Consider the following 27,161-nt stretch of genomic DNA (forward strand, 5'->3'; position numbering starts at 1 on the left):
TAGAGGAAAGCAATATATTTATCGCTGACTGAAACCCCCTTATAAAAGTTTTGCATAAAAGGGAAAAAGAAGTAGTTGTTATTTGTGGGGTTGATGATTAGAAAAAAACTTTGATAATAGAAAAAAATGGAACTTTCTTTTATTATCATAAAGCAAAAGATAATTTTGTAATTGTACTTATATTTGCTGCACATATATTTACTGCTTTTACTATTTATTATTTTGTGTTAGTTTTTATCTTCTTTGTAAAACTTGCAACAAAAATTATATAATGAAAGATCTTGTAGCTAATTTTGAGATGAATTTTAATGTGAAATACGTGAATAAATCTTAGACCTTTGACATGCTTCTGCTTTTTCTAGCTTTAGAGAAGTAGTTTACAGATTTTATTTAAAATTTCAGTTTCAAAACTCACATAAATTACAGTGGATTGAAATTAAAGATTTATCATTTATTTTATCAAATTTTTAAAGTGTTATTTCCCCTCACATTTGTACTTTGTGTGTATAAATAAATATTTAAACCATTTAAAAATTATGTAAAATTTTTATAAATATCAAGTGATGTTAAAAATGAATTAAAAAATGGTGAGAGGGCTACTCTATGGTTGCGTGCTTCTCCATGAACCCCAAGCAAGCCCACACAGAGGGAGCCCATCTCACCTCCATGAAGAGAATGTCCACAGACACAGTACGTCTTTCCATTCATAATAGGATTTTGTGAATGCAAAGATTTTTGATATAGCAAAGTCTATATTCATACTGTAATAATAATAATAATAATAATAATAATAATAATAATAATAATAATAATAATAATAATAATAATAATAATAATAAAGTTGGAAGGGACCTTGGAGGTCATCCAGTCCAAACCCCTGCTCAGGCAGGAAACCCTATACCATTTCAGACAAATGGTTGTCCAATCTCTTCTTAAAAACTTCCAGTGTTGGAGCATTCACCGCTTCTGGAGGCAGGTTGTTCCACTGATTAATTGTTCTAACTGTCAGAAAATTTCTCCTTAGTTCTAGGTTGCTTTTCTCCTTGATTAGTATCCATCCATGGTTGAAACAGCAAATGTTTTTATGGTAGTTATGTCAATTTGCCAGCATCAGAGATGCGAAAATGCTATTATTATACATGTTTGCATAATGTCTTGTTCATAATTCATTACAAACTTCCATATTGACTTATTGTTGCAGCTCATTACAGCTCTAGAGAGGTAAAAATCTAACCCAATGAGATATTAATAATTGGAACTGAACTAGTGTTTTCTGTAATGGAGGTAGTTTCCCCTAAGCTTAAATCAGTGTGGTTAATAAATGGAATGATGTAGCAAAGTCTTTGTAACCCCACAAGCACTATTTGTTTTTGTTTATCCAAAAACTCAGGATGTGTAGAACCGAATTTAGGCTTACAGCTTCTTTTGGTCACTTTCTGCATTAAAAGCTTCACTTATTCACACATTTATGAAGCTCAGATTTTAACCAACCTGTATTTCAGTTCCGGAAAATTTAAAGCAGGAAGCCCACTGTGTAGAGTACATCATTTGGTTTACTGGCTTTAAAATACAAGTTCCCATTCACTGTTATACTTTCTAACAAGCCTTGGCAAGCCCCAGCTTAGTCTGGTAATTTTTCCTGGCATGTTTTTATTGGACTGCCATTACCTCAAGTAATTCTTATGGGAACAAACTTTTTTTGAAGGAGAATGAATTGACTCTTTCCAGAGGCTTCAATTCTGCTATTTTTCCACATTCCACATAACCAAAACCTTTTGAGAACAACCCCCCCCATGGGTCTCATGTGTTCATGTCTTTATACAAATTGCACAAAATAGACACACAGATATTCCGAAAGACAAATGGACAGTCACACACCAAGCAAGTAAATAGTTTTGGTGTTCCCTGCTCTGTCACTGATTTCTGAAGATTGGATCAAGAAAATACAAGCATGTATGTAAATGCCCTGTAGAATGTGAGAATATAGTTCCATAATGTTTTTCTTAGATTTTTGTTGGAGCAAAAGGTAAATATATAATTTTGAAAATAACATACTATTTTAAATTAATAAGACATGATTTGAGTACTTAAGTAGATTAAAAATGCATTACTCTTTTGGATAAGAGAGACTGTTACAAATAAACTCTATTATTTCTCTCGTTAAACTTCTAGATTACACATCAATTTCTACCCAAACCTAGAATATAGGAGGACATTCAAACTACTTACCCTCATATCCAGTACCTGTTTTATTTAGAGAACTCTCCTAGGCTCTCAATCACAAACGGCAACCATCATTTCCTGCCAGTTGCTAAAATGACAGCTTAGCAGCATGCTGAGCATGCTGTTTTCCTTCCTTATTTCTTTTCTAAACTAAACATAAAAGGTTTCCTCAGTATATTTTACCACATAGCTTTAATCACTAAATCGAGATTCAGTGGGAAAATTTTATTTTACTAAGTAACAAGCAAGTAGACACACAGAAGTTAAAAATCATTTTCAGTTTCGAATACAAGATGCATAATAATTTCTAACAACACCATACTGTTTAGCTGTTTTTATATTCAAAGTTGCAAATTCTAGTTGAATTGCTTATGAACTAGAAACCAAGTTGAACATGGGAAATGCAGGGAAGTGCTGAGCGGGAGAACTCTAATCATAGTGGCAGTTGATGGTGAAATGCCTCTACATTTCTGCCCAGAGTCACTTGATAATGAGATAGGTGACATATAAATGTAATAAATACATAAAGAAATCAATAGAGTCAAGATCTTTTATCCTCTCAGGAAATCAGGGTGCTATCTTCTAATTTGCCCCCTTCCAACACATAAATACCAATGCTTAAGTTGATATATTCAGCCACTTTATAATCATAGGCTAATATATGTTGCTATATCTGGTTTTTACTGGTAGATTATTAATCTCTATATTTTCTTCCTGTTATTGTAATTTCTTAAAATAGGCCCTATTCTTCTAACAAGATCTAAGCTTCCACTAAATTTAAAAATTCCTGAACTAGTTTTCTTAATATAATATAAATATGCCAGTTATAGCAGTTGACCTTACCTGGTTGGTATTCTAGCAAAACTAGCTTCTCTATATCAAAGTATTCCACTTGGTTGCTTCCAATTCCTTTCTCTCTGCCCTAGAGACTTACAATAAGGATGTCTGGGTCTCATCATTGTGCCACGGAGTCCAACTAATTTGGCTTTTGAGTGCACTTCCAATCCTCTCTGTTGCTATGCTTTATCTTCTCTGTTGCCATGTCTGGATTTCTTATGATGAATTTCTCAAACAGAATGATTCCCACTGCCCTGACTTTCCCAGCCAATTGAAAACAGTTGGCACGTGTGTTTATGTGGGCATAAAAATAAAAGAAGGTCCATAAATTACAGTAAAGAGTCTACTCTACAGCAAAGAGAATATGCACAGAAAGTGCTTATAGCTGAGAAAACATGGCTAGATTCAGTTTAAAAAATAAAACTGAATTTTGTCTTGTTTTGTCTTGTTCTAATTTAGTTCTGATTAAGATTTCTTCCTATGTTTCTGATTCAAGCTCGGGGTCATGATCCGTGTGTTTGACCTGAATTAGTTTAATTCAAGCTTATGCCGTAAAATGTAAATTATTTAGATTGCAGTGTTGTCTTCTAAAACAAAACAGAACAAATTATTTGGCTTAATTTGAATTGTTTATAATATCCTAATTACCTTCTTCAAATTATTGCATTTGGATTATATGAACTTCCAGAATTATTTCTTTTATAAACATTTCCATCCCAATACAAGAATTAGAGAAGACCAGGATAATAAGATGGCACGCAATACCTCAATAAACAAATAAGTGGTTATTTGTTTGAAAGTGATAAATGAGTGATTATTTGATAAATAATTGAGTATTTGCAGGTGATTATAGTGGCAACTAAGAATAAAAAGGTATTCAAAGCAAATATGTATAAGCAATGAATTAAGAAAGTTAATTGTATGGAAATCAATAAAAATATGTGATTAAAGCAAAGTTTATACATGCCTATATAGGCTTATGGGGAAAATACCTATACTACATCATTGTGATTTAAATTATCACTATATTTATTTATTTATTTATTTATTTATTTATTTATTTATTTATTTATTTATTTATTTATTTAATTTCTATACCGCCCTTCTCCCTAAGGACTCAGGGCGGTGAACAGGGCAATAAATACCAAAATACCAAAATTAAAAACAGATTAAACCATAGTGCCCAAATACAATAAATAAATTACTTAAAAACAATAATTAAAACCCAAACCCATCAGACCAGGCCGGCTTTTTCAAACAAATAGGTTTTTAGATCACGTCGGAAGGAGCGAAGGTTCGGGATATATCAATATCAAATGCTCTTATTGAGTCAAAATTAAAATTAAATTTCAAAGTTTTATTTTATTTTGAATTTTTTTCTCTTCATAACCATAAAATGCCAAGATTTTATAGGAAATGTTTTAGATTTTGTTTGTATAAAATATAAATGTTACCATTATAAATCTTTATTATGTCAATTGATTTGTACAAATAAATATTTGAAACATAAAATCAAAGTTATCAAAGTCCAAGTGAGGAATAGTTCTCATTGAAAAGTAGTTCTATATTTTTTTCTCCTATAAGAGATTGACCCATTTCTAACAGAATGCTGTCTGTCTGTCTGTCTATCTATCTGTCATAAGCAGCATAGTGTCCTAGTGATGAAGATGCTCACCCCCCACTTGGAAGGTTGAGAGTTCAATTCTAGGTAGCAGCAGATGTTTCTCTCCTAGGACTATCTAGGACTATATATATACACACACACACACACACACACAAACACACAAATATATATATATATATATATATATATATCTGCTGTAAACTCCATATGGCATCAGGAAGGGCATCCAGCCAATAAATGTTCAACTCCATCCAGTCATCCAACTCTACTTGGAATTAAGGGATTACAGGAAGGGAAGGTTTCTGAACTGCCCACCTTCCTCAAATAGGGACTGGGGAATATACACCATGCTATGCGGTGGCTCAGTGGGTTAGGACGCTGAGCTTGTCGATCAGAAGGTCGGCAGTTTGGTGGGTCGAATCCCGAGTGCCGCGTAACAGAGTGAGCGCCTGTTACTCGTCCCAGCTTCTGCCAATCTAGCAGTTCGAAAGCACGTAAAAATGCAAGTAGAAAAATAGGGACCACTACGGTGGGAAGGTAATAGCGTTGCATGCACCTTTGGCGTCTAGTCATGCTGACCACATGACCATGGAGACGTCCTCGGACAAACGCTGGCTCTTCGGCTTTGAAACGGAGATGAGCCCCTAGAGTTGGAAACGACTAGCACGCATGTGCGGGGGAACCTTTACCTTTACCTTATAAGTGAAAATGGTTACTCGATGCAAGTGTGTGCTTAAAAGTAAGAGATCCTAGAGCTTTCTAGAATATCAGAAGTAACGGGGTAGTGTCACTGTTTCGGACGATCACAGAGAATGCCTTGTCAGAGAAAAGTGACTCCTGATATAACCCAATGCTACACTGTAGGGCTTTGCAGGTGATAACCAGCACTTTGAATTAGAACCTAACAATCAGTGCAACAACCCACCCATTATGCCTCAATTTTCGGATTTGACAAACCAAGGCTACCCTGCCTTTTTAAGCAAACATCATTAAAGTAAAATAGGTATGCTATTAGGCCTAGAATATAATTTGTTTTTCGTTGATTTAGTATAAATTTCTTGCTTAGTCATTATTATCACTAACCATGTTTTCCTGCTGCACTGGTGGTTAAGTTATCAAAAAAAAGGTGTGATATATACTTCATATTAATACATGGGGTTTAGAGAATACATAAGCTATAATGTACAGATCATCTGCTGTAGATCAGGATCCCCAACTCCCAGGCCATGGACCAGTACCAAGCCACAGCATGCCAGCAAGTAGTCCACACAAACAAGCAAAGCCCCATCTGTGGGACGCAGGCAGCATTTAAAACCATGCACTCTCCAGTCTGTGAAAAAAACTTTTGCTTGGGGACCTCTGCTGTAGATAACAATATGCTGAATGATCTTATTCAGAGATTTCATGTAAATGCTGAATCCCTTGAGGGATAAGATAGGTATCTACAATGTATAAATGTAGCCATACCATGATATCTGATGATAAACTATTTTCATTCTGAGCCTAGGAAATTAAATCAAATGCCCTTAAATTAATGAAGAAATGCACGTTTGATAAAAGTTTATGATTTAGCTATTGTTTTTCAATTTTTTCATCAATATTTTTATGCTAATGATCTCACTACAATATTTATAATCTTATTTTCCCCAAAGCATAGATATCTTCTAGGACAGGGGTCCCCAACCTATGGTCTGTAGCCTGAGACCAGGCTGCGGGCTCTTGCCAATGGGCTGTGGAAAGGGCTGGCCGGTTTGTACACGCATGAGAGCGCATTCCACCAACTTGTAGCGCCTGTAGCCCCATTTGTGCATGTGTGCAGGCGCAAACGGAGATGCTACTGGAGGCAGGTGTCTGCAGCATGTTTGCACATGTGCTGCTAGCCCGGATGGTTTGCGTGACCCATTTGTGCATGTGTGAACAGGCCGCTAGCTGCCGTAGGGGTTCCACGGCTGTTCGTGCATGTGCATGGGGCCAGCACATGCCGCACGTGCGAACATGTCTGCTAGTGCCTCACCAGTATGTGTGGTCCCATTTGCGTGTATGTCCACGCATGCACCAATTTTGAAGCTGCTCTCCTTCCCTCTGGTCCTCGAGCCCGGAAAGGTTGGAGAACTCTGTTCTAGAAGACATCATCTGATTTTCATTTTCTAATGATTCCCAAAACATTTTAAAAACCATCGTGTAGTTTTTCAACATTACCCATTACCTTTACTCATCTGAAACTCAAGATCTATATTTTGAAACTGTTTGTCCAAATTATTTTTTCCAATTTCGAATGTCATTTCCCCAACAAACCAGACTTGGTTGTTTTACACCAGTATTTTGTTAGGAGCAAAATACAAATTGTTCCCATACTCGCAGATTATGCCCAGATTATCCCTTGGGCATAATTACCCCTAGTTTAAGAACCAGTGTTCTAGATCAGGGCTTTTCAACCAGTGGTATGGGTACCACCTGCTGTACATTGGCACCTGGCAAGTGGTACGTGACCATCCTAGAAAAGTGGTAGTGAGGGAGGGGAATGAGCTGAACCGGTGGTAGCACTGCACAAGCCTGTGCGAGAGAAGGCTGGAGCTGCAGGGCTGTCAGGGCTCAGGAAAAGCTCCAGGATCAGCACTTCTTCGGGGCTGTGAGGGCTCAGTGGAAGTGCCAGGATCAATGCCAGGCTCCAGCTGGAGTTCGGCGCTGATCCTGGCGCTTCTGAGCCCAGAAGAAGTGCTGATCAGCTGGAATGTTGCAGCATCTCCAGGATCTTGTGATTTACATTTAGATGCTTGGCAACTGATTCATATTTATGATGGTCACAGTGTCCCAGGATCATGTGAGTGACCAAAATCTGCTGCAACCACCCAGCAGACAGGGGGGAATAAAAAACAAACACACCCCAACCCACCCCTGCTGCCAATCCTCAACAGAAATATATTTTTTTTATTTTAATTCCATTTATATCCCGCCCTTCTCCGAAGACTCAGGGCGGCTTACAAGCTTAGCAGTAGCCTTCATTCTATGTATATGCCTGCTTATTTGGGCTTTCACACAAACCCCAAGCGGCATTATTACAAAGTCAGCTTAATTGCCCCCAACAATTTGGGTCCTCATTTTACCTACCTCGGAAGGATGGAAGGCTGAGTCAACCTTGAGTCTGGTGGGATGCGAACCTGCACTAATTGTAGGCAGCTGGTGTTACTTAAGGAGGCATTAGCCCACTGCTCCACCAAGGCTCTTATTCACAATAATGAAAACCTCGGACTGGAGGAAGGGCGCCGCCCAGCAGACAGGTGTCTTGCTTGGTTGTGGCTTGGGGGCCACTTTTTCCAGTGGCATTGTAACTTCAAACAGTCACTAAGTGAACTGTTGTAAGTTGAGGACTACCTGTACTTCATCACTTTTTTCCTTTTTTTTTTTTGGTCATCAAGTTTTTGACACCTTGCTAGGTGACTGGTGGTACTTGGATGTTGCCATATCCTAAAAGTGGTAAAGGTAAAGGTTACCCCGCACATGCGTGCTAGTCGTTTCCAACTCTAGGGGCCGGTGCTCATCTCCGTTTCAAAGCCGAAGTGCCAGCACTTGTCCGAGGACGTCTCCGTGGTCATGTGGCCAGCATGACTAGACGCCAAAGGCGCACGGAACGCTGTTACCTTCCCACCGTAGTGGTCCCTATTTTTCTACTTGCATTTTTACGTGCTTTCGAACTGCTAGGTTGGCAGAAGCTGGGATGAGTAACAGGCGCTCACTCTGTTATGTGGCACTTGGGATTCGACCCGCCAAACTGCCGACCTTCTGATTGACAAGCTCAGCGTCCTAAACCACTGAGCCACCGCACTCCTCCTAAAAGTGGTACAATGGGTGAAAAGGTTGAAAAGCCCTGTTCTAGATGTCATCTGTATGTTTAAGGTTGTGGGCAGTCAGCCATTACTTAGTCTGAGACAACCAAAAGTTGAACACAGAGGATGGGTTCAATATTCACCTGAATCAAATTTCCCCTTCATATGAATTATAGTCCTGGACATTCAGATATTTTTTGCCCTATAGAAATATGTAACTTTTCTCACTAAATAAATGAATAAGTTTATTTTTTGACATTTTTTAAAATTGTGTTCTCTTTATCTGTTTTTAGGACTTGTGAAGGGAACTTACCAAGTTTTAGGTTATATTTATGCAGAAATATTAAACTTTCTTTTTAAAAAATGCAACATGTAATATACTCTGTTTTTATTTTCTGTTAGCTTTCCAGACACCATACATTCAATTTCATTGTACTATCTCAGCAGATGTCATGATTGTTTTTTTTAAAAAAAAACTTCATAATTAATGTGATTGGATGTTCTTGATTCCTGCTATTTATTGTTTGCCATTTTCTACATTCCATGAATGCTAAAACAAGCTAACTATAATATATTCCTAAGGGTATTGAATTTATTTTATTCAGATATCGAATTGAAAAATACTTTCATTAAACTACACAGCCACCTTAGATTCACAAGGGATAATTATGCAAAATGCCAGTGAAAATCCCACAGGTGAAATGTTTACAGAAAAAGCAGTACCCACTGGAATTCTTTTTCCTTTTAAGCAAAGTTGTGAAATGCAGATGTTAAAGTGGGAGTTAGGATGCAGGTGGTTAGAAGTTTTCTTGATTTATTATTTAAATCATTTTCTTTCAGTATGGTTTATGAATGTCAATGTATTGTTTGCTTACATTTTTCCTGTTCTTAACAGTGGAAATATTATTTAACCATTATTCAAAGTTGTAAAATGAAATTTAGTTCTAAATGCTACTAATTTTGATAGGAACTTAGTTAAAGTATTAAAAGAATTTTAATAAAACACTTTGTACTTTCTCTAGGTACGGTGATATGAGAAGACAAATTGGTTTTGAGATTCGTGATATGTGGTATAATCTGGGTAAGAATCCCAATATTTGATCCTTAGATATCCTGCTTGTGTGAATTTATGCTTGATTTGCAAATTTTGTGGACATATATTTGTATATTTATTTCTATATTGCTCTGTAACACAGTGATGTCATTGACATATTGAAAATATACTTAAAATAGTTCTTTTTACTGTTATGGCTTGGGCAGCAAAACAGATGTGACAATTAGTTTATGTCCATTAATAAATTACTATTCCTGAAATTTATTCATTAGTACATAGGATGAACAGTTCTTTTGAAAGTAGGAGATTGCAGTCTAATATTAATTTTGGCTTTGTTTTTAAGTATTTGAAAAATATAATTGTTCTTTATTAACCTTTATTAACCTTTGTTGCTTCAAACTCATTGGCATCCTTAGGTCTAGTGCAGGGGTAGGCAACCTTGGCTCTTTTATGACTCATGGACTTCAAATCCCAGAATTCCTGAGCCAACCATGAAGTCCATGAGTCATAAAAGAGCCAAGGTTGCCTACCCCTGGTCTAGTGAATGACTATACCATTGTGCTGCCCCTCTTCCCCCCCCCGCCCCCGCACACAAATGTACAGCAAGAGTTCTACAGGTATTTATTCAAACCCCCCAAACAGGTCCTGGACAACACTGGTGCAGCCCTTTATGAGAGGTAAAGTTGCCTCCTCACCAGTAGTCTAGTTGACCGGTATTGTGCCTGTCTCATCTCTGTTCTATGTGTCTCCATCGCCTCATCGCTAAATGAGCAGCAGCTGTTCCTGGTCCCTACCTTGAGACTCCTGGCCAACTTGCTGCAGCCATAGCTCACCTCACTCAGCCTCACTCTCACTCATCCGATTGACCCAACTGAGACTGCTCAGTCAGGTTAGCACTCTCCGAGCCCTGATTCTGACCAACACTTGGCTCTGTGCTTTCCTCTGCCGACTCAAACTCACCCTTCTTCTCCTGAACTTGTGTCCGGAAAGGGATCTGGAGGCAGAACCATGGCAAGCATTTATAAATATTATAGAAAGCACATAATAGTTCAAGGAGGCAATTTTTAAATTATTTTATGGATTTAGGTGGAAAGGCTTTATACTAAAATATAATGCTCATTATTTTTTTTTACTCACTACCTTCATTTATAACATGAGTATATCTCTAAAAGAACAGTGAATCCTGTGTAGAAATAGGAAACCTGATTTCTTCTAGATATTTTGAAATACAACTTCAGTACTTTAGACTGGAATTTGTTGCCTAAAATACATGGAGAACTATCTGGCCCCTGGACAAACTTCTTATCAGTTAAGAGGATGGCCCTCTTGTGGCTTCACACGTAAGCTGTTAATAGGCTGAAAAAGTTTTCACTTTTAAGTAACTAAGAAATAAATAGAACTCTAACAGTGATGTGATTCTTTGTAACTTGAGTTTATTCTCTTCAATAAATCCTATTAAATCCATGGAGAGCCTTGTTTTCTGTTGAAATGGCCTGCCAAGAGCTTGATAGTTTGTCTATAACTCAGGACAATACTTTTTTAATCTGATGAAGTGAACTCTGGACTACAACACTCATATCTTGTTAAATCTGCACATTTTTGTATTTTTCCTATAACACATAGCATTGATATGTTTCCAGAAATTATTATTTGTAACATATAATGCAATGATCTACAGAAACATACGATTAAAGCTAAAATTGATGTATGGAGCAATTTTGCAAGGATAGGATAGGATAAGTATAAGCTTTCAGTGTACATACCATCAATGTAAAATAATCAGTGTATAAAGGTAAAGGTAAAGGTTCCCCCGCACATGCATGCTAGTCGTTTCCAACTCTAGGGGCCGGTGCTCATCTCCGTTTCAAAGCCGAAGAGCCAGCGCTTGTCCGAGGACATCTCCATGGTCATGAGGCTGGCATGACTAGACGCCAAAGGCACGCGGAATGCTGTTACCTTCCCACCGTAGTGGTCCCTATTTTTCTACTTGCATTTTTACGTGCTTTCGAACTGTTAGGTTGGCAGAAGCTGGGACGAGTAATTGGCGCTCACTCTGTTACGCGGCACTCGGGATTCGACCTGCCAAACTGCTGACCTTCTGATCGACAAGCTCAGCGTCCTAACCCACTGAGCCACCGCGTCCCTCTGAATCAGTGTATATACAGATATATAAACAGCATGTACATGCAAACAACAAGTATACATACAAACAACAAGATAAAATAAGCATAAGATAGCAAAAGGAGAAGATAGTGGAAAAGATGAGAAGGATAATAGTAACACAGACATATACATAGGTAAATATCCTTAGACATAAAACATTGCCGTGGGAATTGGGTGTTCAGCAGAGTGATGGCACAAGAGAGGAAAAATGTCATACAATTCATCGTATTGTTAATAAAATAGTTTATAATATTTTTAAAATATTTAGTCATATTTATTGCAATTTTATGTGGTCCTTTCCTTACAGTCTTTGCTTTATGAAGTAATTAACATTAGATCACAACAATCGCCACCACCAAATATCAGTGCAAATATTGTCCACTGAAATAGCTATGAAGGAGGATATTTGTAGCTCAGGTTTGAAATGAGCGGTCCTTGGTGCTCTCTGCGCTTGCTTGTTTTCTTGCAAGGAAACGTCTGCTAGAAAACAAGCAAGCTCAGAGAGCACCATTGAAATATCTGAAATCTATAAAAATATTGTAAACCTAACTATTTGCTTTTTTAAATTGATGCTCACTTAAACCTTGGTTGAATCATATATGTTATATTTTTAAAGTACCATAGTGGAAAAGTATTGAATATAAAATATCAAATTTATGAATAAGGGGAGGGAGGGAGGGAGGGAGGAAGGAAGGAAGGAAGGAAGGAAGGATTAAAACACAATTCCTAATGTTAAATTGTTTGTTTTATGGAACAACATGCTTTGAGTTCTCAGTTCCCAGAGTTATTAAAAAATATAGTTGGTAATCTGTCAGGATTTCCTGATTCTGGATTGGATGAATTTATATTTGAGGTTTCATCCAATTATAAGCTTTTAGTTATTCAAACTGCTGAACCTCTCTAAGCTGCACTGGTGGAGTCTAAGTTAATTGCTCTGTGATTTACTTGAAGTGCAGAATATAGTAGGATTTTAATGTCATTCATTCCTTTTTAATTATGTCAGTTAATACTGAATTTGGGATGTCTGGTGTCTTCTCTATAATAATTTCTCTTCAGTTTTGTTCAGAAACTTTCTTTTGGCAGAACAGCACGAGATTTTGTAAATGTCCTTCTGCTCACTTCAGGTTGGCATTTTTCAAAGGCAATCTCTAATTCATTGTAAGACTATTGCCCTTCATAAAGTTTGTTCTCAGCATTGCTTTTTATGGAGAACATGTCTTGGATGAGTGCTGAAAGGTTTAAACATTTAAATGCTGCTATTGTTATTTTTAAATTGGAATCAGATTATTTCTAGTGATCTTGAACGATTGTTATTTGGATTGTTATTATTTTGGTTTTAATTCTTGTACACCATCCAGAGTCATTGTTATAAGACAAGTGGTAATAGAAATTGCATATACAAACACGTATGTACGCGGCACATTTTGTGAATATTTTTATTTTTCATCAATTTATTTCATTCATCATTGATTTCAGCAAGAAGACCACATGAACTTAACTTTCATGTTATGTCTTTTTGGGAGAAGACATGGTGTTATTTATTCACCTAATCATTAAATGTCTAGTAACATCATCTGTAAGTCTATTATGCCCTCATGGGTTTGTAGTTTAATTTTACAGTCAGATCATTACTCTTCTTCAACCATAACTTCAGTTTTCAAAGTGTTGGCCTAATAGATTTGACATAATATCAAGTTGATAATATTATATAAATTATTTTTCAGACAGAGACACTGTCTGAAAAATAGTTACTGAAAGATAGTTGAATAATCCTAATAAAGTAATTGATAAGAAGAGGGCTGTGAAGCTAAATATTGACATTTGATCCACGACGACCCTGCCTGAATGCTGTCAAACTCCTCATAATTAATAAGTTGGAAAAGGACATTCTAGAAGAAATTTACAATTCACAGCCACTATAAGTAATTACATATTACTGCTGGCTGCAGAAGATTGAGTGTTAAATTTGCCGCTGTGCTTGTCATTTTTTTTTAAAGTGTGTAGGAGGAATGTGAATATAAAATTAGTTGTTTTTAGGCTGTGCCAGGCTGCCGGGAATAGAGGAATAGTCTAGCATTGAATGTATATAATTCTTAGTCCAAATTATTGAATGGTGGTATCTGTGTAGCCCTGGAGCCTAACGACATATGTCATCTGAACATGTCCACGATTAATAAGGTACAGTGTTATGAACTGACACTAGAGTACTGTAAAAGACAAGGAGAAATTTATCTTACTGTCACAACTGAGTGACTCTGCCTAAGGACTATATATAAGAACTATACTCCAACATGATTTTTTTCAAGTCTTTTGGATTTTTTTAGTCTCCCATAACTAAGATCAATAGGCATATTTGCAATGTATATAGGTGTATGGGGGTGTGATGGATTTATTTATTTATTTATCCATACTTTTTCTAACCAGCATTATTTTCATTACAAGCAGTATACTATTATTGAACTTAGTAAAATAAAAACAATGGAATAATTCATTAAAAACCTATATTCAAAATTATATTTGGGAGTTGTTGGTGGTCAGGAGCCACACAAATTTAATAAACAAATAAAAATAATTCTTAAAAATTCTAAAACATTGCACAAGAGGACCAGACCAGATCAGAATTAAGTTTTTGTTTAACCCAAAGCTCCCCATAACTAATCATATCTAATCATAACTAATCATAATATCTCTCAAGTCAAGTCACCAGGTTCAAGGTTGACTCAGCCTTCCATCCTTCCAAAGTAGGTAAAATGAGGACCCAGATTGTTGGGGGCAATAAGCTGACTTTGTAATAATGCCGCTTGGCCCCCCCCAAAAGCCCTAATAAAGCAGGCATATACATAGAATGAAGGCTATTGCTAAGCACATTGATTTGTGCTTAGATTGTAAGCCGCCCTGAGTCTTCGGAGAAGGGCGGGATATAAATGGGATTAAAAAAAAAAAGTCAGCACATGACCACTCTCCAGCACTCCCACTAGATAAACAGGCATTTATGGTAGAAGATGCACCCTCCAGCGCTTAAACCAAGAAGGATGTTGTTTTTTTAACATCATTATGCCTTACAAGTTACCAAGCAATAATAATAATAATAATAATAATAATAATAATAATAATAATAATAATAATAATAATAATAATAATAATAATAAGAAGAAGAAGAAGAAGAAGAAGAAGAAGAAGAAGAAGAAGAAGAAGAAGAAGAAGAAGAAGAAGAAGAAGAAGTTGGAAGGGACCTTGGAGGTCATCTAGTCCAACCCCCTGCTCAGGCAGGAAACCCTATACCATTTCAGGCAAATGGCTGTCCAGTCTCTTCTTAAAAACCTCCAGTGTTGGAGCATTCACCACCTCTGGAGGCAGGTTGCTCCACTGGTTAATTGTTCTAACTGTCAGGAAGTTTCTCCTTAGTTCTAGGTTGCTTCTCTCCTTGACTAGTTTCCATCCATTGCTTCTTATCCTGCTTTCAGGTGCTTTGGAGAATAGCTTGACTCCCTCTTCTTTGTGGCAGCCCCTAAGATATTGGAACACTGCTATCATGTCACCCCTCACCCTTCTCTTCATTAAACTACACATACCCAATTCCAGCAACCGTTCCCGATATGTTTTAGCCTCCAGTCCCCCAATCATCTTTGTTGCTCTTCTCTGTACCCTTTCTAGAGTCTCAACATCTTTTTTACATCGTGGTGACCAAAACTGGATGCAGTATTCCAGGTGTGGCCTTACCAAAGCATTGTAAAGTGGTATTAGTACTTCACTTGATCTTGATTCTATCCCTCTGTTAATGCAGCCTAGCACTGTGTTGGCTTTTTTGGCAGCTGCAGCACACTGCTGGCTCATAGTAAAGGTATTTCCAACATGCTTGGGAAATAAGGCTGAAAATCCTGATGATTCATTTAGTTTTATTTACATGAACATTTATAAGCCAGTCCTCTCACAATTTGTGAGTCTGGCTGTGATGTCACAAAACAGGCTTATCTACCATTTTTGCAACATTGGGACAGAATTGAGATAATATCACCTGGCTGGTGTGGGGCATGGATGTATGCAGCAACAGCATACTGATGATACTTACTCTCATGTCAGTGAATGATCTCTTTCAGTGGCTTTATGTAAAGGCAAAACAGAATTAGGGAGAGGTACTGTGCCAGATGCATTAAAAATATTACTGCACAGATGTTGGGTTCTGGATTTTTTAAAATAATTAGCAGTACAGTAGAGTGAAAATGTCAACTGCCATAGAAAATTATTTCATTTTAATGTTTAGATTTAGGTAAGACATCTGGCACGTATGAACACATACAATGCCCATTGATGTGCAGAGGTAATTAATTGCATGATTGCAATTTATGAATTTAAATTACAGTGTTTTTATTCATAAAGAAAGCCACAATGTAGTAATGATGATATAAATTGAATATCTCTGACTTCTGTCATAATAAGGGTAAATTATAAACTGATAAAATGGCATTTGTTCTCCTGCCTATTATTGCAGAGAGGAGGAACTACAATAATAAGAATAAAACAACAATAAAACCAAAATAGTCACTTCCTCCAAATGAACGCTCCACTCTCAGGATTCCTAGAAAATTATTTCCCTCAGCATCCAGTAAAGTGGTGTTCCTTTCAACAGTCACAAATCCCTTAAAACCTAACTATGTTATCTGGCATGGGGGTCCCAAGGAACTTGGGAGATTTTGTGATAATTTCCTTACTGGGTTAGTATCATCCTCTCCTGTTTTGTATGTCTTTTAATAGGTATTTTAGTGTGTTTGTTTTATATATTTATAATTTTTAATGAAGTGCTATATGCTGTCATACAATAACAAATTATGGACAAGACATTATGCAAACATGTATAATAGTATCTCTGATGCTGGCAAATTGGCATCACTACTATAAAAATGTTTACTGTTTCAACCATGAATGGATACTAATCAAGGAGAGAAGCAACCTAGAACTAAGGATAAATTTTCTGACAGTTAGAACAATTAATCAGTGGAACTACCTGCCTCCAGAAGCTGTGGATGCTCCAACACTGGAAGTTTTTAAGAAGAGACTGGCCAGCCATTTGTCTGAAATGGTATAGGGTTTCCTGCCTGAGCAGGGGGTTGGACTAGATGACCTCCAAGGTCCCTTCCAACTTTATCATCATGATAGATAGATAGATAGATAGATAGATAGATAGATAGATAGATAGATAGATAGATAGATAGATAGATAGATAGATAGATGATAGATAGAGCTATAAAACCCTGGTTCCTGTAATTTTTAACTGGGAGAAACGGTATGCCATAAGGCAAAACATTAAGGTCCTTTAAATGGCCTAACTGACAGAATTAATCCAAAATCCAGGAGAGTTTTACTGCTGTGGAATTGAAATTTGGTAAATGTTATAAAACATTTATGATATAAACATTATCATAAAACAGTTTGTAACATAATTCAACATGTCATAAACATTTCCTATGCTTGTGCTGTACAGTTGAACATAAGCTATTTTCAACATGGGCAGATAACATTTTCTGAATGTATCCCAGTGAAGGCAATACATTAGATCCTCTGTCACTACTGTTGAAGACATTGAGGAATCTGGTAAGGAAATATCTCTGAAAGAATGACCCAAAGGGTGATAGGTTGTCTAGTAAATAAATAAAACTACTAAGGGTCATTCCTGCTTAAGCCCATAGGCTTTCAAAAGCTATCTTTCATTTTGCACATCACAGTGGAAACAACCATATCCCAGTAGACATAAAAGTCTTTAGAGTCAAGGTCATTCGATGCCTCTTAGATGGAGGAAAAATTGGCTACTCTCATTACCCAAGTCCTATTACTGGTCTAACTTCTTTGTAGACTCTTATGTAATTATGTCTGCTAAAATCCTTGATTACGTTAACACTTCTCTGATAATACGTAGGTCTCTATGCTGTTGCTAAAAACAACTACATATCCACATTTTTTAAAAAAAGATCTTTGCCAATATATATATTTCAATTTACTATTTTATCTCCCTCTACTAATTACTAATTTAACCCTTACCCAGGAAGAACCTAGTTAAATTTGAAACATTAGGACTTTGATACTGACGTTCAGTTGGATTTTTTTTTACAAAATTCCTCTTTGGTATGCCATGGATCTATTTGGAAGACAATTCTATCATGCAAAATACTTAGCAAGCATCTTTAGCTCATCTCATGGGAGAGCCTTTACTTTTGCCCAGTATAATAAATTTTACATTTCTGACCCAAATCTTTTCCCAAGTATCCATTGTTATCACCTCCTGAAAATTCTGGGCCCATTTTATCATACAATCTTTAACAAGTTCCATTTCTGAGTCAATTTCTATCAATGCATTATATATCCTTCTTATACGTGCTTGACCTTGATCTCTAATTTGTTTTACCAAATTTCCATCAGTTATCGAAATACCAACTTTCTGATCTTCTTTCCATCTTGCTTGTACCTGCCCATACTGAAACCAAGTTTGTACAATCTTTTCTTCTTTTAAAATATTATATGGCTTTAATTGCCATACATTCCTTTCTATCCTTAAAATTTCTTTATATGTAATCTCATCATGTTTAAATCCAACATTTATATTTTCTATTGCATGTTTAGGTATTGCCCAAATTGGTATTTTGTAATTTAACTTATGTCTATATTTTTTCCATACTCGCAACAGAGCATACCTTAATATATGTATCTTAAACACATTATCTGCCTTCTTATCATACAATAAATATGCATGCCAACCAAATAACAAATCATAACCCTCAAGATTTAATAGTCTCCCTTGTGTTAAATTAAACCAATCACTAATTGATGATAAAGCAGCAGCCTCATAATATAATTTAAGATTAGGCATTTTAAGACCATCTCTTTCACGTATATCTTGCATTATCTTAAATTTAACTCAAGGTTTTTTTCCCTGCCCAAACAAATTTATTAATACCTTTCTACCATTCCTCCAAATTTGAATCCTTTTTAAGTATAGGTATCATTTTAAACAAAAATAAAAATTTTGGCAAAACATTCATTTTTACTGCTGCAATTCTTCCCAATAAGGATAATTGTAATTTTTTCCAACCATCAAGCTCTTTTTGTATTTTTGACCATAACAATTCATAATTATTTTTATATAATTTCACATTTGAAGCTGAAAGATATACCCCCAAATATTTAATCTTTTTAACTATTTCAAATCCCGTTAACTCTTCTAAGACAACCTTTTGTTCTATAGTCATATTTTTAGACAATATTTTATTTTTTTTGCATGTTTATCTTAAATCCAGTGACTTTCCCATATGACGTTATTATCTCCATCAACTCTACAACTAAGTAAATCGGTTGAGTTACTGTAATAACCAGGTCATTCACAAGGCTTCTGGTTTGCCCCTTGTACATCACATGGTGCATTGACCTGATAAATCATTTTCTGACTCATAATCATGCAAGATAGGAAAAAAGATTACATGTTTTCTCTTAGGTGATACCTGAGTAAAAAACTTTATTTTTTGGGTTTTGTCCTCTGACCTTAAATTAGATTTTTTTAAAATTAATAACATAATTTAATTGTTTGTTAATTTCTTATTTTTCCTTGACTATATTGAACTTATTATTTTTGTCTTTTCCTACAAATAAATTTTAATTAAAAACAATAGATGCCAAGAAAAGCATCATAAATTAAATAAATTAAATAAATAAATAAATATATGTATGTATACTGTATGATTTCTCACATAGGATTCCAACTGTTCAATTCCACAAAATGTGGGATTATGGGCACATGTATCCCCAGTTGTTCATATATTGCAGAAACTTAACTGTCATCAGCAAGAGCTTTCTTATGATTGAAAAAATACTTTTCTATTTTTGGAATCATGATATATTTTAAGAAAATGCATACAAGTGGAATCTATGACCAAATGTTTGTAAGATTCTAATCATGCCATTCTCTTTCTCTTATCCCTTCTTTTCCCTGTTTACTCAAGATATCTTCTCTTATGAGCATATAAAGCTTGAATAATTTTTGATTTGCCATTCAGAGTTTGAAGTAATGCTAAATGTTGACTATACTGTTTGCCTGAGCATGTAATATCCATGTTTATAATATACATTTCTTTCAGCACTTTTCCAAGAATAAATCAGTTTGTTTGGTTATAAGAAATATAAAACATATAAATATTCTTCTCAAAATAAATTAAAATCCTGAAAAGCATTAGACAAGATCTTCTTGGCAAACAATTTAAAACAGACAGCCTCTCCAAATAAAAGGATAAAGACAACCAGAAACACAGTATTGATCTATAAAACTTGATTAGATTCCAATTAGCACTTGGGTAAGAATAGGAAAACTTTATTTAAATAATTGTTTTATTTGGGAGCCGCCTAGAGTTGTCAGAAGATACGAATGTTTTAAATAAATAAATGAATATATTTTCAAAGTCACTGTATCCTAAGGAGAGGACTGATGCATAACAGAATTCTGCAATTTAAGGAACTATAAAAGACGTATGAGGGTCACAATACTGATAGATAGCTTTAGGATCTATCCTCTTCCACCATTGATTAAAAAATCTCATTTCTGAAACGTTTTGCCCAATAACAGATCAATTTGCACAGGCAGTTTCTTATTAATGAACAAGTTACTTATGTATATATTAGCAAGATAGAGCAGGTAGAATGCATTTGAAAATATATGTGTAATTGTGGAGCTTAATTGTGGGCAAAAACATCTAGTGAGCAAAAAAGGAGCAAGAGTTGGGATTTTGTAAAGAGACCATGGGCTAAATTTACATTTCCAAAGGAATCTGGGAGGTAAATCAGATATGGATTGTATCTATAGCTAAATCTAAACATCTTCCTGGTTAGAATTTTTTTTTCCTACAGCCTGAACATAATTGGTTCTTGCCATAATGTTTGAAGTGCAAAATATGGTTAGACTGGTGAACTGATCATGTAAATAGCCTTCCGGAAGAAGGGAAATATTTTTAATTTGATTATACACATTCTAATCTTTTTCAATTACCCATTCTGTTTTACTATTCATTGTATACCATTTCTGTACGTTATATTAGCAATAGCACTTAGACTTATATACCAGTTCACAGTGCTTTACAGCCCTCTCTAAGCGGTTTACAGAGTCAGCATATTGCCCCCAACAATTTGGGTCCTCATTTTACTGACCTCGGAAGGATGGAAGGATTCAAACCGCCAAACTGCTAGCAGTCAGCAGTCACTTAGTTCTTACCTCCAATAGCAACCCTGTTGTACCTACCCCAGCATCTATACGGAATTACTGGAAAGATCAGGTCTGACATAATGCATACAATTATTTGTTTTTTAATGATAGATCATGTTTGAAAGAAGAACAAAAACTATTCTCTTATTTTGTTCTGTGATCAAAAAATGTATCTTCTAGGGCAGGGGTGTCAAACTGCCGGCCCGTGGGCCGGACACTTCACTGCGAAACCACGCCTACCCCATTGCCGGCAATGTCGAAAAAGCACCGATACATTGCACGACGTCATGTGACGTTGCAAGTTTGACATGTCTGTTCTAGGGAAAAACATTCAATAGTATTTTAACTTTTTTAGCTATAAAAAAATGGCCTGATCTCATGCTCTATAATACAGTAACTTGTTGAGATTCATCCTTTTGTGTGGAAATCCTGTTCATAATCACAGGCTGTAATTTTCATACATAATAAATACAGTCTATACATAGAGTAGAATTGGCATATTTACTATGGTTGAAAGTATTATTTTTTTTCTTACATTCAGTTTTTTTTCTCCGAACAGGTCAGCATAAAATCAAGTTCATTCCTGAGATGGTGGGGCCCATGCTAGAAATGACTTTGATTCCGGAAACTGAGCTTAGAAAAGCTACAATTCCCATATTCTTTGATATGATGCAGTGTGAGTTTCATTCTACCAGATGTTTTCAGATGGTAAGAATTGTTTTCTTCACAAACCTGTGTTTGCTTTAATCAAGGTGAATGTGAAAAACATGTTTAATATTGCTTGTTTAAAATAGACCTGCACAACTTGTAAATCCACAGTTGGGACTAGCAAACTCAATTTTGCTATGGAATTTTACTCCAGGGTTGTTGTTGTTTTTTTCGGGGGGGGGGGGGGAAGAGATAATATCACTGCCTCCCTACCCATGAATATCATGAGAATTAAGAGGGGGCTATCATTTCTGGGCAGGTCTGCTTTGACTGAGGGCTTTCAGACTCAGTTTTGGGCTTCTTCTGTTTTTCCAACTAGGAAAACAGCATTTGGAACACACGAAGTCATGGCTTATAGACAGTGGTGGGATTCAGCTGGTTCACACCAGTTCGGTAAAACCAATAGCCAGGGCTTTTTTTCTCATAGAACGCTCAGAACGGAGTTCCGGCACCTTTTTTGGATGGAACCTTGTAGGGTAGGCAAGGCGGGTTGTATGACATGTGTGAGTTCCGGCACCTTTTTCTTTTACAAAAAAAGCACTGCCGATAGCTAATTTTTTGTTGACTTCAGTGAACCATCTGATGCCCTAGCCCTTTTTTGCAAGGCCCAGAATGGACCACTGGAAGTGCATGGATGCCACTTCTGGAATCTGCTATGAGCTGGGGAGGTGTCCCAGTCCCAGAACGGCCCACTGGAAGTGCGTGGAAGCCGCTTCCGGAAGTCAGAAGCAGCCTTGAGATGGCTGTTTCTGAAAGGGACAGAGTGTTTAAAAGGTTAAGTGAGCTCTTTGGAGACCCTGAGAACTCATTAGGGAGATTTGTTTGATTGGATTCAACCTTCATCCTGGACATTTTTCTATATTTGGTGTATCTCTACCATATTTTTGCTAGCATGCCAATGCAAACACTTGGATATTATTAATTTCCCACCGTTAGTTTGCTTTGGATAATCTTCCACTCTTATGTTGACATAATCTTAGGCAGAAGTGGAGCCTTTAAGCAATGTTGGGTTTCCTATAAGCGTGAATCCTGTATTATGGCCAATTTAGCTCATTTGGAAACTATCATGACTTTCCTACTTTAATATTTTCATTCAATGGATATAAATCTCTCCAGTCATGTAAGTGGGGAGATATATCATCTGAAATATTTATGTGCTGAACAAAAATATGAATGAGCTATCATATAGACCTAATAGAAAGTTCCGTTCTTGGTTTCATTTTGAGAATATAAAAACCCTTAATTGTATTTGTTGTTAGCTGCGAAGTCGTGTCCGACCCATCGCGACCCTATGGACAACATTCCTCCAGGCCTTCCTGTCTTCTACCATCTTCTGGAGTCCATTTAAGCTCACGCCTACTGCTTCAGTGACTCCATCCAGCCACCTCATTCTCTGTCGTCCCCTTCTTCTATTGCCCTCGATCTTTCCCAGCATTAGGCTCTTCTCCAGTGAGTCCTTCCTTCTCATTAGGTGGCCAAAGTATTTGAGTTTTAGCTTCAGGATCTGGCCTTCTAAAGAGCAGTCAGGATTGATCTCCTCTAGGACTGACCGGTTTGATCGCCTTGCGGTCCAAGGGACTCGCAGGAGTCTTCTCCAGCACCATAGTTCAAAGGCCTCAATTCTTTGGCGCTCAGCCTTTCTTATGGTCCAACTTTCACTGCCATACATTGCAACTGGGAAGACCATAGCCTTGACTATACGCACTTTTGTTGACAGGGTGATGTCTCTGCTTTTTAGTGTGCTGTCTAGATTTGCCATGGCTTTCCTCCCCAGGAGCAAGCGTCTTTTAATTTCTTGGCTACAGTCCCCATCTGCAGTGATCTTGGAGCCCAGGAAAACAAAATCTGTCACTACCTCCATTTGTTCCCCATCTATTTGCCAGGAATTGAGAGGGCCAGATGCCATGATCTTGGTTTTCTTAATGTTAAGTTTCAACCCAAGTTTTGCACTCTCCTTCTTCACCCGCAACAAGAGGCTCTTTAGTTCTTCTTCACTTTCTGCCATTAGAGTGGTATCATCTGCGTATCTTAGGTTGTTGATATTTCTTCCGGCAATCTTAATTCCAACTTTTGATTCATCTAGCCCTGCCTTTCTCATGATGTGCTCTGCATATAAGTTAAATAGGCAGGGCGACAGTATACAGCCTTGCCGGACTCCTTTCCCAATTTTGAACCAATCAGTGGTTCCGTGTCCAGTTCTCACTGTTGCTTCTTGACCCGCATATAGGTTTCTCAAGAGACAAATAAGATGGTCTGGTACTCCCATCTCTTTAAGAACTTGCCACAGTTTGTTATGATCCACACAATCAAAGGCTTTAGCATAGTCAATGAAGCAGAAGTAGATGTTTTTCTGGAACTCCCTAGCTTTCTCCATGATCCAGCGTATGTTGGCAATTTGATCTCTAGTTCCTCTGCCTCTTCGAAATCCTGCCTGTACTTCTGGTAGTTCTCGATCCACATACTGCTGAAGTCTAGCTTGTAGGATTTTAAGCATGACTTTACTAGCATGAGAAATGAGTGCAATGGTGCGATAGTTTGAACATTCTTTGGCACTGCCTTTCTTTGGAATTGGAATGTAAACTGATCTTTTCCAATCCTGTGGCCACTGTTGAGTTTTCCAAATTTGCTGGCAAATTGAGTGTAGCACTTTTACTGCACTGTCTTTTAAGATTTTGAATAGCTCAGCTGGAATACTGTCACCTCCACTAGCTTTGTTGTTGCTCAGCTTTTCTAAGGCCCACTTCACCTCACATTCTAGGATGTCTGGCTCGAGGTCAGTGACCACCTCATTGTGATTATCTGGGACGTTAAGCTCATTCTTGTATAGTTCTTCTGTGTAATTTTGCCACCTCTTCTTAATCTCTTCTGCCTCTGTTAGGTCCCTGCCATTTTGGTCCTTTATCATGCCCATTTTTGCATTAAACGTTCCCTTCATCTCTCCAATTTTCTTGAAAAGATCTCTGGTCCTCCCTATTCTATTGTTTTCTTCTATTTCTTTGCACTGTTCATTTAAGAAGGCATTCTTATCTCTTCTAGCTATTCTCTGGAATTCTGCATTCAATTGGGCATATCTATGTTTTTCTCCCTTGCCTTTCGCTTCCCTCCTTTCCTCAGCTATTTGCAAAGCTTCCTCAGACAGCCATTTTGCTTTCTTGCATTTCTTTTTCTTTGGGATGGTTTTGGTTGCTACCTGTTGTACAATGTCGCGAACCTCTGTCCATAGTTCTTCAGGCACTCTGTCTATCAGATCTAATTCCTTAAATCTATTTGTCACCTCTACTGTATATTCAACAGGGATATGATTTAATTCATACCTGACTGGCCTAGTGCTTTTCCCTACTTTCTTCAGTTTAAGCCTAAACTTTGCAAGGAGAAGCTCATGGTCTGAGCCACAGTCAGCTCCTGGTCTTGTTTTTACCGACTGTATAGAGCTTCTCCATCTTTGGCTGCAGAGCATATAGTCAATCTGATTTCTGTGTTGACCGTCTGGTGATGTCCATGTGTAGAGCCGTCTCTTGGGTTGTTGGAAAAGAGTGTTTGCTATGACCATCGTATTCTCTTGACAAAATTCTATCAGCCTGTGCCCTGCTTCATTTTGTACTCCAAGGCCAAACTTGCCTGTTATTCCAGTTATCTTTTGGCTTCCTACTTTAGCATTCCAATCCCCCATGATGATAAGGACATCATTTTTTGGTGTTACTTCTATAAGGTGCTGTAGGGCTTCATAGAACCGGTCAATTTCATCCTCTTCAGCACTGGTGGTTGGGGCATAGACTTGGACTACTGTGATATTGAATGGTTTGCCTTGGATTCGAACTGAGATCATTCTGTCATTTTGAGGATTGTATCCCAGTATTGCTTTTCCTACTCTTTTATTGACTATGAAGGCTACTCCATTTCTTCTGAGGGATTCTTGCCCGCAGTAGTATACCTGATGGTCATCTGAATTAAATTCACCCATTCCTGTCCATTTTAGTTCGCTGATACCTAAGATGTCGATGTTCAGTCTTGTCATCTCTTGTTTGACCACGTCCAGCTTTCCTTGATTCATGGATCTTACATTCCAGGTTCCTATGGAGAAAAAATCTTTACAGCATCGGACTTTCCTTTCACCACCAGACATATCCACAGCTGAGCGTCCTTTCGGCTTTGGCCCAGTCGCTTCATTCTTTCTGGCGCTACTAGTACTAGCCCTCTGCTCTTCCCCAGTAGCATATTGGACGCCTAATTAACAATGATGTTCTATATATAGACTGCATTAACTGTGAATTTCAATTGAATTAATGTTAAAAGGTTGTATGCTTGTTATTCCAATGAAAAATGGCTCTTCTGTATTTGCATGGCTCACTTTGTGAAATTAATATAGATTGAATACTCTTGTTCAAAATTATTTCAGTTTTACAATATAGACCAAACTATAACTTCAAGTATAGTACAGATCAAAATTTAAAGACCTAAATGCAAGATTTTACAGAAGAAACACATTTATTTCTTTTCAATTATTTATTTACTAAATTTGTTTGCACCCATCTTACCACAAAGTGACTGGGTGGCTTACAGTGTTAAAAAGAATAAAGCAATACAACAATACAACAATACAAAAACATGTATACAACAAGAGTAAAACACTATAAAAATACAAATTATCAGCTATAACTAAAAGATGGGAAGGGAGGGGGGAGGATGAGTGGGGGGAGGAAAGAGAAATGAGATCTGTTTTTAATCTATCAAGCACCTCCAATTTCTGATGCTCCCTCATTGGAACCACAGGCCGACTGGCAGAGTCAGGTCTTCAAGCTTTTGCGGAAGGTCAGGAGGATGGGAGCCAACCTCACTTTATGGGGCAAGATGTTCCAAAGGGCAGGAGCAAGAGTAGAGAATGCTCTTCTCCTGGACCCCGCCAGCTGGGATTTCCTAGCCAAAAGGGCGCACAGCAAGCCTCCTCTGCCAGCATGGGTGGGGCAGGTCAATCCCATTGGGATGAGGTGGATCCTCAAGTAACTTGGACCCATGCCGTGAAGCTTTAAAGGTAACAACCAAGACCTTGAATTGTATCCAGAAGCACACCAGCAGCCAGTGCAGTTCACGAAACAGCATTGTAACATGGGCTACTCTAACCTGTGCAGCCACAGTCTGCACGAGCTGTAGCTTCCAAATACTCTTCAAGGGTAGCCCCATGTAGAATGTGTTGCAACATACAAAAGTGAGATGATTAGGGCTTGAATAATTGAGTGCAGTGACTCCTGATCTAGGAAGGGCTACAACTGGCACACAATCTGAAGTTGTGCAAAGGCTCTCCTAGCTGTGACTACTACCTGCTCTTTGAGTAGGAGTCGCGAGTCCAGTAGAATCCCCAGGTTGCCGATCGAATCTATGTAGTGCCACCCTATCCAGAACTAAAGATGTCAGAGTGCCAGATCTTGGGGCTCCACATATCCAAACCATTTGGTCTTGCCAGGGTTCAACCAAAGCCTGTTGTATCCCATCCCAGGC

The 27,161-nt window shown here is 37.2% G+C and overlaps 1 protein-coding gene across 2 annotated transcripts in view; it reads left to right on the forward strand.

The window, feature by feature from the left end:
• DOCK1 (dedicator of cytokinesis 1) overlaps positions 1-27,161 on the forward strand; it is a 443,954-nt gene that overhangs the window by 296,348 nt on the left and 120,445 nt on the right. For both annotated transcript variants that reach the window (XM_081328492.1, XM_081328491.1), the window contains exons 32-33: positions 9,531-9,589; positions 21,520-21,668. In XM_081328492.1, the coding sequence (XP_081184618.1) occupies positions 9,531-9,589; positions 21,520-21,668 (208 nt within the window). The remainder of the gene's footprint in view (positions 1-9,530; positions 9,590-21,519; positions 21,669-27,161) is intronic.

The sequence above is a fragment of the Vipera berus genome (assembly GCF_964194415.1).
Source record: "Vipera berus genome assembly, chromosome: 5".
Classification (NCBI taxonomy): Eukaryota; Metazoa; Chordata; class Lepidosauria; order Squamata; family Viperidae; genus Vipera; species Vipera berus.